The sequence below is a fragment of the Chiloscyllium plagiosum genome, chromosome 1 (genome assembly GCF_004010195.1).
Source record: "Chiloscyllium plagiosum isolate BGI_BamShark_2017 chromosome 1, ASM401019v2, whole genome shotgun sequence".
In the NCBI taxonomy this organism is placed as follows: Eukaryota; Metazoa; Chordata; class Chondrichthyes; order Orectolobiformes; family Hemiscylliidae; genus Chiloscyllium; species Chiloscyllium plagiosum.
This window is the reverse complement of record NC_057710.1, coordinates 32723952-32740561: the sequence shown is the minus strand read 5'-3', so window position 1 is coordinate 32740561 and position 16610 is coordinate 32723952. Positions and strand designations below refer to the sequence as shown.

Sequence of the window (16610 nt, the reverse complement as noted above, 5' to 3'; positions counted from 1 at the left end):
GGTGAAAAGTTCCCTGATAGACTTTATACACTGAGAAGCAGGAGAATTTAAATTCAACGAAAGGATCTGAAATGGGATGTTGAGATAGAGGTGGATACCTGAGGGGCGGAGCAACTGGTCTGGTAGCTGCTTTGACATGGATTCATCTCACCTTCCCACCAGAAACTTCTCTCCAAGAGCTCACCACATTGCCCTTTGAATTGCTCTACTGTCCGATTTGCTGGTAGCTTATTCTGCAATCTTGAATATAAAGATTCCACTTGCATACCCTTCTGCACTTCCAAAAACATCTAAACTTGTTCAGCTGCTTGTACGACTTGGCAGTATGAAAACTTTCTGTCACATTTTACTGAACGAACAATGCAGCCAGCACTATCAGAAAACAGTCCAATGGGAAGCACGGCGAAATGTCCTGAGGGATATAACAAGGTTTCAGATAAACAGAAGATCTTTATTTCTTAGTTCTGGATCTTTTAATTTTTAACTGGTGTCCCTGGTGCTTGAACCCTTTTGCGAAAGTGGAAAATATGTAATGAATCCATTGGCTGAATAATGTTGAAAACATTATATAATGTCAATTAACTTGTTGTTTGAAATGAATTTGACCGAACGTCTTATTTATCCCAAATTTCTAATTTTGATAAATCACATCTGCATTTTTTAAGGTTTGGAGAGTCATTGAAATAATGATCAAAAAGCAGTAGGGGAGGCTCCAGCCAGACTGAGGGAGAATAAAGCTGTGCTTTCGTCCTTCAGACTGACCTGCTGAGCTTTCATTTCAGCTTGTACAGTACAGACAGTTGTCTGTTCTTACTTCGCAATCTGCTATTTGGGTCAGAATAGCTCAGAGAGTGTATACAGCGGGGGTGGATTGGGGGTGGGGTGGGTGGGGATCTGGCAGTGGGGTTGGAGATTGACTAATTTGTTTGCAAATTAACACCCTTTTTAAAAGTAGGAGAATGCCAGCAGTGGGTGATCTGTATCACGAGCAGCAACCTCCCTCTGTCTATGTGGTACGTCTGGGAAGAAAAGCCTTGTGATCAGGAATAGAAATGATTTGATTATAAAGCCAGACAGAAGTAATCATTAACTTCTCCAGGCTGCTGTCTGTCTCCAGTCTGCCGGATGGTGTTGTTTTCCCCTTTGGATGCCACGGGGACACAGTCTGCAGGTTGTTAAAAATTGTAAGGTTGGCCAATGGTTGGAAAATTTGAAGGGGCAGGGAATGGGAGGTGGGGGGAGGATGGGGAAAAAGAGAATTTGGAATTTACAGAATTTCCTGGCCTTTACAACCACAACAGTTTTCAATAAAAGTGTGACGTTTGGTATGCGATATATTTATGCAATGTTCACTTCAGCTATGATAACAGCATACAAATCACAGATTTTATACTGTGTTTATGAAACATTTTATACCCTACTTCTATTGTAAACTGCATATAATTTATCAGGAGAAGTGCTTTTAATAGAATTGTACATCGATCTATATAAGCCACAGTGCCATTTTCAGAGAGTTGGGCTGTTGATATTAGTGAAAACCCATTGACTGAATTATATCATCCCTAACAAAAGGAACTTCGGTTGGGACAGGAGTGAGGGGTTGGGCTTACAGATTACATTGTAGAATTGGGTCTCCAGTATAAAAAATGAAGTATTATAGAAGAAAGACTTGAGGAAAACTTCCACAACCAGCAAAGAGCTAATAGCAAATACCACCACAGTAATGGTAAAACAGCATTCGTATGAGAGGAGAATGCTGATTGTTTTGCAGCTGGACCCTGATTGGTAGACGTGTTCCCATGGCGAATGCACCAGTTAACAAGTAATGACAGTTAACTGCCAAACTTTGCTTAAATTTTAAGCAAGACAGTTTGATTCAGATTTGTCAAGTCATTGCCCTGAGAAATGAACCTGAAAATTGCTGCCACCTATTTTGTTAGATTGAAACAGGCACAGTGAGTATGCATGTTCCTTCTGTTGGCAAAGGAAAGAGCCCTTTGTATTAATACGTGTAGCTTCCAGTGCACACAAACCCAACTGACAATTCTAAATCAATTGTCAAGATAATCAACTGTAGAGTCTGGAATATGCAGCGCACGTTGACCAGTCATCTAATGTTGGACACTATGTGAGTTTTGCAAGGGTGGGCTGGTTGGCCGAAGGGATATGTTGTTTGTTTAATACAATCCACCAGTTTTTGGAACATATGGCCAACATACCGGACACCACACCAAATTCAAACAGCAAATTGCTCATTTGTGTGAATAGACAGAACACCTTTTTGGCTTGATGGTAATGTCCTGTTAGTGGCAAACACCATACTCTATGGTAACACCTTCATCAAGGTACATGCCAAACACTCCACACTCTCTTCTCATGTAGTGTAAATGTTATTTTCTCTTTACTTTGTATCACTTCATCTCTGAGTTCAAGATGAAAAGCTTCACCAAAACTTTTTTCGGTAATCCTAAATTCTCTAGTACCAGACAACTATTGGTAAAATAAATGTTTTTGTCACGTTAATATACAGAGAAATGTTGATTTCTATTGGTTAAATATCATCTAAAATCATGCAATTGGCCTGTTGCTGTTGTTGAGAGTGTACTGGCATTTTATGATACCCAGCGAGTTAGCTAGGTGTAAAATCTTGGAAAAGACAAAAAGCTACCACCAAGAACACTAGCTGCAGACACACATTCCCAAATAAGGAAGAATCCGTTCTACCGAAGGCCTTGAACTGGTTACAAAGCGGGTGCTAACATAGATGTTCAGTTAAAACCAGTGAGCACTAAAATGATCGCTTGCTCAAAACTGAAATGATTACCAGTCTTTTCCCTTTCTGTGTGACTTCTCTTCGGTCTATTTCAATTACCTCATCTACTCTCACGGAACGCAATAATATTTGGCTGTAGAAGATGTTTTTAAAAAAAAAAATCATACGTTGGTTATTTATTTTTCATTGCCCCTCCCCTTTAATATTTTACATGCTTGAGACTTATCAATGGATTCAGTCATTGAAACTTGGCAGAAAGGCTTTTCCCATCTCCATGCTTGGTTATGATTTTAAACAATCATGTATGAATTGGAGAGAGATATTGAATATGTTTTTCACATGTAGTTGAATCAAGCTGTGTTATGGTATCACAATCCCTCGTGTGAAGGCTTCATTACCATGTGATAGAAAGCCAATTGTTCTTTTATATATAAGGTTCGGTTCCATAATTGTATCTCTGCCTTCCCAGCCCAGTGAAAACTGTTCTTTGAGTTTTCTTGTCTGTTGCACTTCTGTAACTAAGTGAAGGTTTATGTAAGACCTCTTCACATCTCCCAAGTGTTTACCATACCATGAACTGCTTTGGAATGCAGTGATGTTAGCATTATTACATTTCTAATACAACATTTATTTTTACGAAAAACAAATGATTTTGTCTTTGCCATAAGTCTGTTATGGGAGCAGCAGTCGTGCACCCTGCCACCCATCTCAATACCTTTTGCCATTTTGTTGGCAACAGCAGAGGATTTAAAATGTTTAATCTTGCCTCCTGCCCTGTCTCAGTTAGCAATAGTTGTCTGGTATTTTAATGAAGGCTTTAGCCCATTTCAAATTAATGGATTGTTGCCTGAGTTAAAGTTGGGGAGGAGGTGGGAGTTCTATTTAGTCACACTGTTCAGATGCTAATATCGGCAACAGTAATTTCTAGGTTCAAATGCTTAACAGGAATACATCTCAGTTAATCTGTTAGCTCTAAAGAGCAATGGAACACCCTTGCCAAAGAGGCTGAAGGTATTTGTCTGAGAGCCTTTTATATAACAGGGCTGGGTTAATACCATGATGGTAGAACTGACAGCTGCAGACAAATATCCTGTAACATAGAACATAATAGTTAGTGATAAAAGAAATGTATTCAAAATATTTACATCTTACTTTCCTCTTAATCTGGTACCACCCTTCCTCACTCTCAGTTGGCACTGTCACGCAGTGCAATGCTGGTTGCCCCCAGTGCCATGTCCTAAAGGGGCCATTTCTTAACCTTTGAACTGTTAAACGTTGATTATTTAGTAGACAACTTGACTATTAAGAGCACTACAGGGCTGCCTGATCTTGCTTATACATCATTCACACAGCTCTGTCTTTCTCTGCTACAGCGTGATCAAGAGCTGTTTCCTGGCTGAAACGTGTGAGAGCATTTTATTTATTTTGTTCACTGTCAGTTTCTATTAGATAAGTAGTCAGGTATAATTGTCATCTTCGGCACAATAATTTTAAAGTGTGCAAAATGTATTTGCATGAAAATTATGGATGGCCCCTTCACTAAATTTATGCCTATATCTTTAATTGCATAAAATAATTATCCATATTTACCATATAATATAAGGGAAAAAAATGGGACAAGAAGACTCCTAAGACAATTACACTCTGTCTGGAAATAAATTGTCTCAAACTGTAAATCCCCCGCCCTCCCTTTAAGGGTTTAACTTACTTGAGTGAAGTGTGTGCAGCAGTTGCCCTGAAGACAGAGTTGCACTCTGTAATTTGCATGGCTGATGAGTAGCATACGCCTATGGATAAAGAATGTGAGCAGGAAGCAGCAATCAGCTGTCTGCCTCATTCACTGTAGACAGGCTCTTGCAGACAAAAGGAGCAGTGCCTGCTTTCTTTCCCCTTGTTTTATTGTTCCAGCTCCAGCCCCCAGCTCTTGGAATGAATGAGCGGGCTCTCGCAGCCAGGCATGCAGAATGACCTTTGTGTGGTTCCTCTCTTTTATTGATAGTGCTTTACAAAGTGCAAGCAACCCCCACCAACCCCTCCCAGCTTTATATGTTACCTGATAATATTAGCAGGTCCCATGAAGCAGGTCAGAGTCAATAGAAATAAAATATCTTGCTGTTTTAAGTTTGAAGCAAGCTGTTGACCAGACCTTTGGTACTGCGAAATAAGCTAAGCATGCTCTGTCCTCTCCTCCCTCCACAGTTTCCATTCTGCGAGACTGTTCCCACTTTTACCCAGTAGTCTAATTGAAGTGGGACCAAAATGCTCCATTTACAGTTATGTTATGGAACAAGGGAGGCCAGGTGCCAAGTGGTATGGTGTGGTACAGTGCAATATGCCCACCTGGTGTCAGGATTGGGCTGGTGTTGGCTGACCAGTACCAACCCTATCTCCCAATCATTAAAATATACTCCACAGGGTCTTGCTTGAGAACTCGCTCAAATAGATCCTTGTTCGTTTGCCTTAAAGTGATAGTCAGCACGGCTTTGTCTGCAGGAAATCATGTCTCATGAACTTGATTGAGTTTTTTGAAGAAGTAACAAAGAGGATTGATGAGGCCAGAGCGGTAAATGTGATCTGTATAGACTTCAGTAAGGCATTCAACAAGGTTCCCTGTGGGAGACTGATTTAGCAAGGTAAGATCTCATAGAATACAGCAAGAACTAGCCATTTAGATACACAACTGGTTCAAAGATAGAAGACTGAGGCTGGTGGTGGAGGGTTGTTTTTCAGACTGGAGACCTGTGACCAGTGGTATGCCACAAGGATCAGTGCTGGGTCCACTGGTTTTCATCACTTATGTAAATGATTTGGATGTGAGCACAAGAGGTATAGTTAGTAAGTTTGCAGATGACACCAAAATTGGAGGTGTCATAGACAGCAAAGAAGGTCACTTCAGATTACAATGGGATCTTGATCAGATGGGCCAATGGGCTGAGAAGTGGCAGATGGAATTTAATTTAGATAAATGTGAGGTGCTGCATTTTGGAAAAGCAAATCTTAGCAGGACTTATACACTTAATGGTAAGGTCCTTGGGAGTGTTGCTAAACAAAGAGATCTTGGAGTGCAGGTTCGTAGCTCCTTGAAAGTTGAGTCGCAGATAGATAGGATAGTGAAGAAGGTGTTTGGTATGCTTTCCTTTATTGGTCAGAGTATTGAGTATAGGAGTTGGGAGGTCATGTTGCAGCTGTACAGGACATTACTTAGGCCACTTTTGAAATATTGCGTGGAATCCTAGTCTCCTTCCTATCGGAATGATGTTGAGAAGCTTGAAAGGGTTCAGAAAAGATTTACAAGGATGTTGCCAGTGTTGGAGGATTTGAGCTATAGGGAGAGGCTGAACAGGCTGGGGCTGTTTTCCCTGGAGCGTTGGAGGCTGAGGGGTGACCTTTAAAGAGGTTTATAAAATCATGAGGGGCATGGATAGGATAAATAGGCAAGGTCTTTTCCCTGGGGTCGGGGAGTCCAGAACTAGAGGGCATAGGTTTAGGGTGAGAGAGGAAAGATTTAAAAGGCACTAAGGTGCAACATTTTCACACAGGGTGGTGCGTGTATGGAATGAGCTGCCAGAGGAAGTGGTGGAGACTGGTATAATTACAGCATTTAATATGAATCTGGATGGGTATATGAATAGGAAGGGTTTAGAGGGATGTGGGCCAAGTGCTGGCAAATGGGACTAGATTAGGTTGGGATATCTAGTCAGCATGGACGAGTTGGACCAAAAGGTCTGCTTCCGTGCTGTGCATCTCTGACTCTATGACTCATAGAACATAGAACATAGAACATAGAAGAATACAGCGCAGTACAGGCCCTTTGGCCCTCGATGTTGCGCCGATCCAAGCCCACCTAACCTACACTAGCCTACTATCCTCCATATGCCTATCCAATGCCCGCTTAAATGCCCATAAAGAGGGAGAGTCCATCACTGCTACTGGCAGGGCATTCCATGAACTCACGACTCGCTGAGTAAAGAACTTACCCCTAATATCTGTCCTATACCTACCCGCCAGGATATAGACATCTATTTGCTCCCTTCTCTGAAAGTTACTGATTTACACTCAGCTATGATCTGTAAGACAAGAAGCAGGAGTAGGCCATTCAGCCCATCAAATGTTTTCTGCTATTCATTAAGATCAAGGCTGGTCTGATAATCCACAATTCCACTTTCTTACCTTGTCCCTATAACCCTTGATTCCCACACAGAAGATACTAACTCCCCTTGAAGATACTTAATGGCCCAGTCTGGGTAGCTGTTTGTGGTAAAGATTTCCACAGATTCACTATGCTCAGGGTAGAAATTCTTCCTCATCTGTGTTTTAAATGTGCGACCCCTTATTCTGAGATAATACCCTGTTGTCCTAACACATCCACACAGGGGGAAAAAAAATCTCTCCGCATCTACCCTGTCAAGTACCCTAAGAACCTTGTGTGTTTCAATAAAGTCCACTCTCAATCTAAACTCCCAACAGTACAGAAAGCCTGCTTGGGCCACTGTGTCAGTGTGAGCCTGGTTAGTATCAGAATGCTGCATATATCCTTTAGATTAGATTAGATTACATTACAGTGTGGAAACAGGCCCTTCGGCCCAACAAGTCCACACCGACCTGCCGAAGCGTAACCCACCCATACCCCTACATTTACCCCTTACCTAACGCTACGGACAATTTATCATGGCCAATTCACCTGACCTGCACATCTTTGGACTGTGGGAGGAAACCGGAGCACCCGGAGGAAACCCACGCAGACACGGGGAGAATGTGCAAACTCCACACAGTCAGTCGCCTGAGGCGGGAAATGAACCCGGGTCTCTGGCGCTGTGAGGCAGCAGTGCTAACCACTGTGCCGTCATGCCGCCCAAGTATAGTACTTTAGTGTAAAGTACTGATTCTAAACCAATCCCAAGACTGCGGGGCTGAGGAATTCAGGAAGGTGAGGGTGTGGATTACTGTTAAAAGAGATACGGAGGGGGGGGCTGTTTTTTTTTTAATCCTCCCCCATGTGAGAGAAGGGGACAGGAGGTGAATCAAAGTGGGGCCCACTGCCTGGGATTTACTGGGCTACGATCTAACTTGGCTCATCCCTTTGTGTCTCAGCTTCCCTCTGAGTGAGAATTGAAATAGTAATTATGCGGAACTCTGCTGCTCTGAAGTGTATGCTGAAGAGTTTAAACCTCAGACTCCTACCACAGCAGGAGGAGAGAGAGCGGGAGTTATTTTTACAATCCAGCACACAGGGTGGTTTGGACTGCCACTTTAAGAACCAGAGCTCAGTTCATCTGGGACGACCAAATAATGGAATCTCTGAACTGGCTGCACTGACGTCTCCCTGAAAATTACTGGGCGGTTTGCAGGGCTGTGAAGATGAAAGGAAAACCGCCCTGGCCAATCTGGGATTTTCTTTGGCGCGACGGGTGGTTACAGTCAGGTCTCAGGAGTGGAATAAAGTTCCCGGTGTTTGTTAAGATTATTTTTGTCCTTGTTTTTCTTTTCTCTCTTGTTTCATTTCGGAGATGAATGTATTCCTGTTTTGTGTGCTGAGGGGCAATGTAGAGGACTGGGGGGTGGGGGGTGCGGAGGTTGGGTGGTGAAAAGAGCCCCACTGATTTCAGTGCATGTTTTATGGAGTGTTTTTTGAAGGAGACTTTTGAAGTAATTTGACACAGATTCTTTCTTTTTTTTCCCTTTTCCTGCTCTTTGATCACTGCCAGTATTTCAGTTGGACATGGCTGAGCTAGAGAGGGTTATGAGGGGCACTGTAAGGGTTGGGTGGGGTAAGTGGTGGGGAGCAGCTGAGATGGGGGGATCGATGGGTGAAAGGGTACAGTTTACGGGGAGTGGGAAAACACTTCCTCATTCTAGCCTCATGGAATCTGAGCAAGCCAACAAAGTTGCCTGCTGACTAGCTCCTGCTGCTAGGATGGAGCCAAATAAATGCACAACGTGTCAAACACACAGAGACATCCATTTAGAGACAGTGCTGTGGGCTGTTGGATTAACCAAAGATACAGAAGAAAAAACTTGAGTCAAAACTGTAAATAAACCAGACATTCATAAAACATTTATGTTCATGTGTCTGCCCTGTTTTGACGTTAATAATTCAGACTAGGTTTTTGGTTAGTTAAAGGCGTGTTACTACCTCTGCTGTTGTGAGTTCTCTCTGGCATGCCCACTTTCCCAAAACAGCCAACTTAAACTAAAATGCCATGTTAATTTAAACAAAAAAAAAATCCCAGACTGCTTTTGTACATCAAAACTAGGACTGTGCGTCCAACCTCCCCCTGGTTTAAAAATCACCATCCACACAATCTTTTTTAATAGACCCACGGTCACTGTCTTTTGTTTGGAGAGATGTTTGTACAGCACAGCTCCTAGCTTGACCTGCTTTGCTGGTTCTGTACGGGGGGAGTTGATGAAAGTTAACCTGCCAGTAGCCAAGTAAACATAACCCAAATTATGTTGCTGTGTGTTAGCAGGGCTGCTTCAAGGTGGGCCCATCGAAATTGTGAGCTGGAACTTCAGGCCCTGGTGAGGGTGGGAGAAAGAATTGGACAGGACTCAAATTATTGATTTCTTTGACCATTCATAATGTCAACCATTTTCCCAAAAGCATGCTTGGGGCCTGCAGGATTTCCAGCACCCTCTATGATGCAAGGCTGATTGGGCTTTGTAAAAACCTTGTAAAGGACAATTAATAGAAACTGACTGAAATTACTCTGCATGTCCATCAATGCTTTTGATGCCTTTAGAGGGAGAGGTGAGCACTGTGGGGAGTATAGTGCTTTATTTCCCCCTCCAATTCCATCTTCCTGCTGTCCCTACCCAACCCCTTCGCCCCCTCACCTTTGACGGTTTGCTTTTCTCCCTAACAGGCATCCCTAATGATGCAAAAAAGCTGACACAGTGATTTTAGTGGTGGGAAGGTCACTCAGTTATGTGTAATAGCACTTCTGGGTAAAGTAAAGAGAAACGACTAGTCTGCATGGACAGGGAATGGTTTCAGTGCCAGGAATTGGCAGGCAGACACAAAGGCGGTAGAGGGTTTGGAGACACCACTGCAGTCGGCCCAAGAGTCCTCCCTTTCTTGCTGGGTAAAGGAGCAGCCAAAGGCCAACCAGTGAAGGGATCATCCTTCGTAGTGGTCACCTGGCTGCAAGAATCATCTTTTAATTTATGTTTTATCACATTCAGTGACAGGGCACCATCTTGTTGTGATGTACACTTAGCTTCTTACTGACTACAGCAGCTTCTCAGCCTCTAATTGGCTGCCCAATTTCAAGGTCCCGACTGGTGGCCTTAAATAGGCAGGAAACCTGGTACCATGAGAATTTAAAAGGGTGCTCAATGGAAATCCTGATAAATGCCTGTTTCCTCCAAGGGACATGTAGTGGACTTGGAAATGGTCCCAGCTCCTGCCTCCCATTCCCAGAGGGAAATTCATGCCTGGAGGTTGCCATAGATAGTATCAGCATTTTGTTCACACCCTGAGTTTGTAGCTGTCTAAATTTAACACGTGGGAAGCTAGCTGTGCAAGAGTTTGAGCCATGTGAGAGAGGGTACATGGCCAGCTCTGCTTTTGCGAAAAGTTGGGAAGTCCAAGTGGGAGAGGTGTATATAATGTTGAATCCTCAGCATCATATGCTTCTGGTTTTAGCTGCTCACCTATAGCTGTGCTTGTGCCTGACTGCCCTCACCCTATTGGTGGCCCATCCACTCTTGAGCCTCTTGGGGGCTCTTACGTGGACAACGAAATATTACTCAATCCCAACTGACCTTTCTGTTTCTCCCTGAGTGGAAGGAAGCCATGTTGGACATCTGCAGCTTTAGCTGCACTGCGTAGTGTTGGGGAGATGAGGGGATTCCTGTTTCTGTGTCTCCTCCCCTAACGTTATCCTCCTCACTCTCTTAATCCTTGCTCTCCCCCCCCCTCTCCAACCCGGTAACCCTGAATGGCAGGCATTTTTGTGGGGCTCTGGGACTATTGGATATCCAAATTCCCTGAAGCAGGACTCTCCTGGGGAAAAGGGGCAGAAGTGATCGACAGTTACATTTCTGTGGGGTGAGGCGCGGTGTGGGGGGTGGGGTTGCAGCCATTCAAATGGTAGAGTACTCCTCTTGATATCTTTTAAGCCGATCAGGGGTTTTGGATCCTATTGGCGTTTGGGATCCATGTGTGGCTTCACATTGCTGAAGCGTGTCTTTGTTGCTATCTGGCTTTGGGTGTGTGTGTGGTTCTATGTTGCTGTCATTTCCATGTTTGTGTTTTTTTCCCTTTTGCTGTACGAGTACACACTGGTAGAGATTAGTACATTCATACATCAGTGATGACAGTAACCTAACCACATCTATTAAAAGGAAACATTACTGGATTGTCAAGGCCACTGGTTAATAGGAGGACTTTCTCACTTTGCTAAGCTCTGTCTGTGTCTGTGTGTGTGTGTGTGTCATATAAAACTACTAGTTACATTGAAAAATCCTGACATATATAAAATATTTAATATTTAACATTTCTCTTCCTGCCTCTGCGTTTCCGTCTGAGCTGTTCATAATGTTGTAAAAAACAATGGTTTTGTAAACATTTTGAGCATCCACTGAATTGTGGAAGAGCAGCCACTATATTGTTGTCTTTGGCAGTGAGAAGAAATTGAAGCTGAAGGGAAGATATGCATTTATGTAGTGCCTTTTTTAATCTCATGATGTTCCAACATCCTTTTGCAGCCACTGAAGTATTTTGGAATGTAGTCACTATGGTAATTTAGTAAATATAGCCCTGATATGAATGTACTGAAATTCAGATTATAATCCTGAACATAACCAGCAAATCCTTCTGTCATTTTATTACCTTGCTAAAGTTTCTTTCTCCATATTTCCTCCAATAGATTCCCGAATAAGTCAGGAGCTGGGAAGTCGGTCGCACTGGTGTGTTGTTGCATACTGGGAGGAGCGGACTCGAGTGGGGCGCCTGTACACTGTCCAAGAAGCCTCCCTCGATATCTTTTACGATCTACCTCACGGGAATGGATTCTGCTTGGGACAGTTAAACTCGGACAACAAGAGCCAGCTGGTGACCAAAGTCCGGAGCAAAATCGGCTACGGCATCCAGCTGAGTAAGGAGCCGGACGGGGTGTGGGTCTACAACCGCAGCAACTACCCGATCTTCATCAAGTCAGTCACACTGGACAACCCAGACTCCAGGACGTTACTTGTTCACAAAGTGTTCCCAGGCTATTCCATCAAGGCTTTCGATTACGAGAAGTCTTACACCTTGCAAAGACCCAACGACCATGATTTCACGCACGAACCATGGTCTGGATTCAGCGTCCAAATTAGTTTTGTAAAAGGCTGGGGCCAATGCTACACGAGACAATTCATAACCAGCTGCCCTTGCTGGCTGGAGGTGTTCCTCAATAACCGATAGGAGTGGTGTTAATAAAGGACTCGGATTCAGCAGAGGCGCTTTCAATGAAAAGTAATGAGATTTAATAAAAGAAAAAAGTGTATTTTATGTTATATATAAATATATTATATTACTTGTAAATATGAAGACGTTTTATAGCATTATTTATGTATTGTGCAATGTGTAAACCAGACAAATAAAGATGCACTTTGCTTAATATAAATGCAAATAAGATGAAAAAAACGCCAAAATTTAAATAACACAAAATTGGTGTTCTTATGGGTGCTGAAACCAAGAAGAATGTGTTTTTTTAAATAGAGGAGTTTATGTTCAAGTGGAAAAATAAAATTGTACACCTGATTTAAAAAAAATACTTTGTGTGTCTTTTTAAGGTGAAGCAATGTGAGTAGAAGACCATCTTTGAGTTGTCAATGTATTTACAATTTCATTATTCAAAGGAAAATTTCCCCCTCTGGTGTCAATTAAAAACATTTGTGACCTTTTGAATGTCAATAAACCTCCTAAGAATGTGATGAGTGAGAGACGGATTTGGGTTACAGCACATCTTTGAAATATTATTTGGTTTAGTGAAACCTTTTCTATCCTTCATCCAAAAGGCACAGACAAGGTTCCTGGCTGTTCATCAAATGTTTTTCCTCACCACCTCTTGAAACCGCTAGTTCAAGCTGAACACAATTCCTTTTCGTTGATAGGCTTTCAATACCTCCATCCAAGCATCGCTTCCCATGTCATACTGTCATAGAGATGCACAGCATGGAAACAGACCCTTCGGTCCAACTCGTCCATGCCAACCAAATATCCCAACCCAATCTAGTCCCACCTGCCAGTACCCGGCCCATATCCCTTCAAACCCTTCCTATTCATATACCCATCCAGATGCCTTTTTTTATATAATATATTTTCAATAAGAAAAAATAGATTTTTAAAATATTACAACAAATACAAAACAATTCAAAACAGTACAAAAATAGTTCAAAACTAAACCCAAATAATAAAAAAAATTTCCCAACCCACCCTCCTATACGAATGTAGAGAAGTATAAAATTTAAAAAAACCCTAAACTAGCTATTTAACTAACTAAATAAATATCTAACAACAAACAAATAAATAGTAATAACTCAGCCCAGCCAAACAAAACACTCATACAATCGCAGTTCCTCCTCCCTGGATATTGGACTCATGAAACACAATCGTTACGGCTATATAAAAGCCCTTGTTAGTGTGGCAGATAAATTTGTGTCCAGGTATTTCAAAAAGGGTTGCCATGTCTTGTAAAAATTCTCAGTTTTGTGGTGTACCATATTTGTGAAAAAATCCAGGGGAATATATTCCATAACAATCTTCAGCCAACCCGACAGGCCTGGGGGGTTTTCTGATATCCAACCTAGCAAGATATTCTTCCTTGCACAGAATGTAAGAAAATTGAAAAGTTTTGCCTTATGCGAGTCTGCAGGAAATACAATGGGTGGCCCAAAAGGAGTGAAATAGGGTCCTTCTCCACCCCTACACCTAAAACCTTTCCATTGCACCCACCACAGCGCTCCAATATGTTTGAAACCTGTCACAAAACCAAAGATAATGGGTAAGGGTACCCGTACAGACCTTGCACTTGGGGCATGCTGAAGATACCCCTGGTTTAAATTTTGACAAACGGTCTGGGACTAAGTGGACCCTGTGGAGAATCTTCAACTGTAAAGCATAGGTCCTATTGCAAATTGATATCTTCCTTGCATTCTCCCAAATATCCTCCCATGCCTCTGAAGAAAAATCAATGCCCAGCTCTCTTTCCCACATCTTGCAGAGTCGATCAGACTCATCTGAGTTGGCACCCCCCAATTGATGATATAGAGTACTGACAGAGAGTGTACACTTAGCCCTTAGTACCCCTCTTTCTATGACAGATTTGTAGGGATCAGTCAAAAGTGTGGTCCCTTTTTTGAATAAAATCCCTAACTTGAAAAAAACGAATGAGGTCTCCATTAAGTAACTCGTACTTCCGTACTAACTGATTGAAGGACATCATTACATCTCCCTCAAATAAATCACCCATGCAAAATATACCCCTAGCTGCCCAACGTTTAAATCCTGAATCTATCATACCTGGTTGAAAACTTGGCATACCCACTAAAGGTGTAAACAAAGATGTTTTGCCAATATTACCTTCCCTCTGCCGAATTGCCCTCCATGCTTGAACAGTATTGATGACTGTTGGGTTATGGCAATATTCCCTAACTGTCCTCACCTTGTCCAAAAACAGCAAACTGGTAAGGGGGCACCTTGCCTGGAGGCTTCGATATCTAGCCATATGGGAATCTATAGTCACTCTCAAGAGCCAACTCTTTCGTAAGATCACCCATAGTCATAGCCTCTGATTTAGCAAAATTAATCTTATACCCTGAAAAAATGCCAAACGCGTGAATGCATTGTATCAGGCAAGGCACTGAGACTGCTGGATTTGTCAAGAAAATTAGAACATCATCTGCATACAGCGAGATCTTATGTAATTTTGACCCCACTTCTGGAGTTGATATATTGAGACCCCACGAATGGCCTCTGCCAAAGGTTCAATTGCCAACGTTAAAAGTAATGGTGAAAGGGGACAGCCCTGCCGGCTGCCCCTAGAAATATTAAAATTGCTTGATCGTACCGCGTTGGTAATGACCGCAGCGAGAGGTGCACTGTAGAGAACCTTTACCCATCTTATGAAAACTTCACCCAGACCAAACTGGTCGAGAGTTTAGAAAAAGTACGGCCACTCAACTGGGTCAAATGCCTTCTCTGCATCTAAACAAATCACCAATCCCTGTATTGACTGCTGTTGGCATGCTTGAATTACGTTAAGCAGCCTCCTAACATTATTGGAGGATCTGCGACCTTTTATGAAGGCCGTCTGATCCTCTTTAATAATAGAGGGTAACACAGTCTCCAGCCTTAGAGAGGATCTTAAAGTCCACATTTAAGAGCGAGATGGGCCTGTATGAAGCACAGTCTTCCGGATCCTTCCCTTTTTTAAGGATAAGTGAAATATTGGCCTCTCTCAGAGATAGTGGGAGACAAACATGACTGTATGAATCATTAAACATATTCAGCATCGGGCCTAACAGTATACTTATAAATTCCTTATAGAATTCGGGTGTCTTTCCACTCTGAAGCTGCTTCACAGCTTCCTGCACTTCTTGCTCTGATAATAGGGCATTGAGAAAGGACTGTTGTTCGGGAGTCACACCCGGGAGCTTTAGATCTCTAAAAAAGGATTCCATTTTGGCTTGCACCTCCTCACAATTCTCAGACTGATATAATTTAGAGTAGAATCTCTGGAGTGCCACATTAATCTTTTTAGAATCACATGTTAGGTTCCCAGACCCTTCCCTAATCACTGTAATGATTTGTGGGGCACTTCTCTTTCTGGCAAGGTATACTAAGTATTTGCCTGACTTGTCACCATGCTCGTATAACCTTTGCTTTGCAAAAGCCAGCTTCTTCTTTGCCATCTGCGTGAGTACGGAATTTAGTGCAGACCGCAGTGCCATAATCCTCTGTAGTTTCACTAACGAGGGTCTGTCAAAATAGGCCTTCTCGGCTGCCTTCAACCGTGCTTCAAGGAGACGTTGCTGCTCACCCTTCTGCCGCTTCCTACTTGTGGAATATGAAATGACGAACACTCTGGCATAAGCTTTGGCAGTTTCCCAGAGAACAGATGGGCTATCAACCGAGCCTATGTTGATGTCTAGGAATGCCCGAAATTCCCTAGAGAAATACTCCACAAACTTGTTGTTCATGGGAATAAAGGGGTCCGTTCGCCAGTACCTTGAATCCACTGCAACATCCTTAATTTTAACCATGAGGTACACTGGAGCATGATCAGAGATGGCAATATTACCAATCGTACAGGATGCCACCAGATCCAGGGTTACCGCAGGGGTCAGAAAAAAATCAATCCTCGTGTGGCATCTGTGCGGATTGGAGAGAAACGTGAAATCCCTACATGTAGGGTGGAATCACCTCCAGACGTCCACCAATCCTAATTCCCCACACAAACCCAATAACTGTTTTGTTTGTGCAGAGGGTATCAAGGGACCTTTAGGCAACCTGTCTACCGTGGGTCCATGAGGCAGTTAAAATCTCCCCCTATAACGATGTGCCGAGACTTGAGACTTATCAGTTTAGAAAAATCATCTACCAAGAATTTAAGACGATGAGCTGGGAGACAATAAACATTTAAAATGCCATATCTTCCCCATTTATCAAGGCTTTAAGAATTACAAACCTCCCACGTGTGTTTTTAACACATTCCAACAATTTAAATGAGAGATTTTTCCTAACCAATATAGCCACTCCCCTACTTCTGGTATTAAATGATGAAAAATAAACTCAGTCAAAGCCATTCTGCTGTAATTTCAGATGCTCCTTGTTATCCAAATGTGT

At 42.5% G+C, this 16610-nt stretch overlaps 1 protein-coding gene across 1 annotated transcript in view; it reads left to right on the top strand.

The window, feature by feature from the left end:
* The window catches only part of smad7 (SMAD family member 7), a 42562-nt gene extending 30027 nt beyond the window's left edge, over window positions 1-12535 (top strand). The window contains exon 4 of the mRNA XM_043718074.1: window positions 11647-12535. Coding sequence (XP_043574009.1) covers window positions 11647-12185 — 539 coding nt within the window. The 3' untranslated portion in view covers window positions 12186-12535. The remainder of the gene's footprint in view (window positions 1-11646) is intronic.
* Window positions 12536-16610: the final 4075 nt, after the last annotated feature.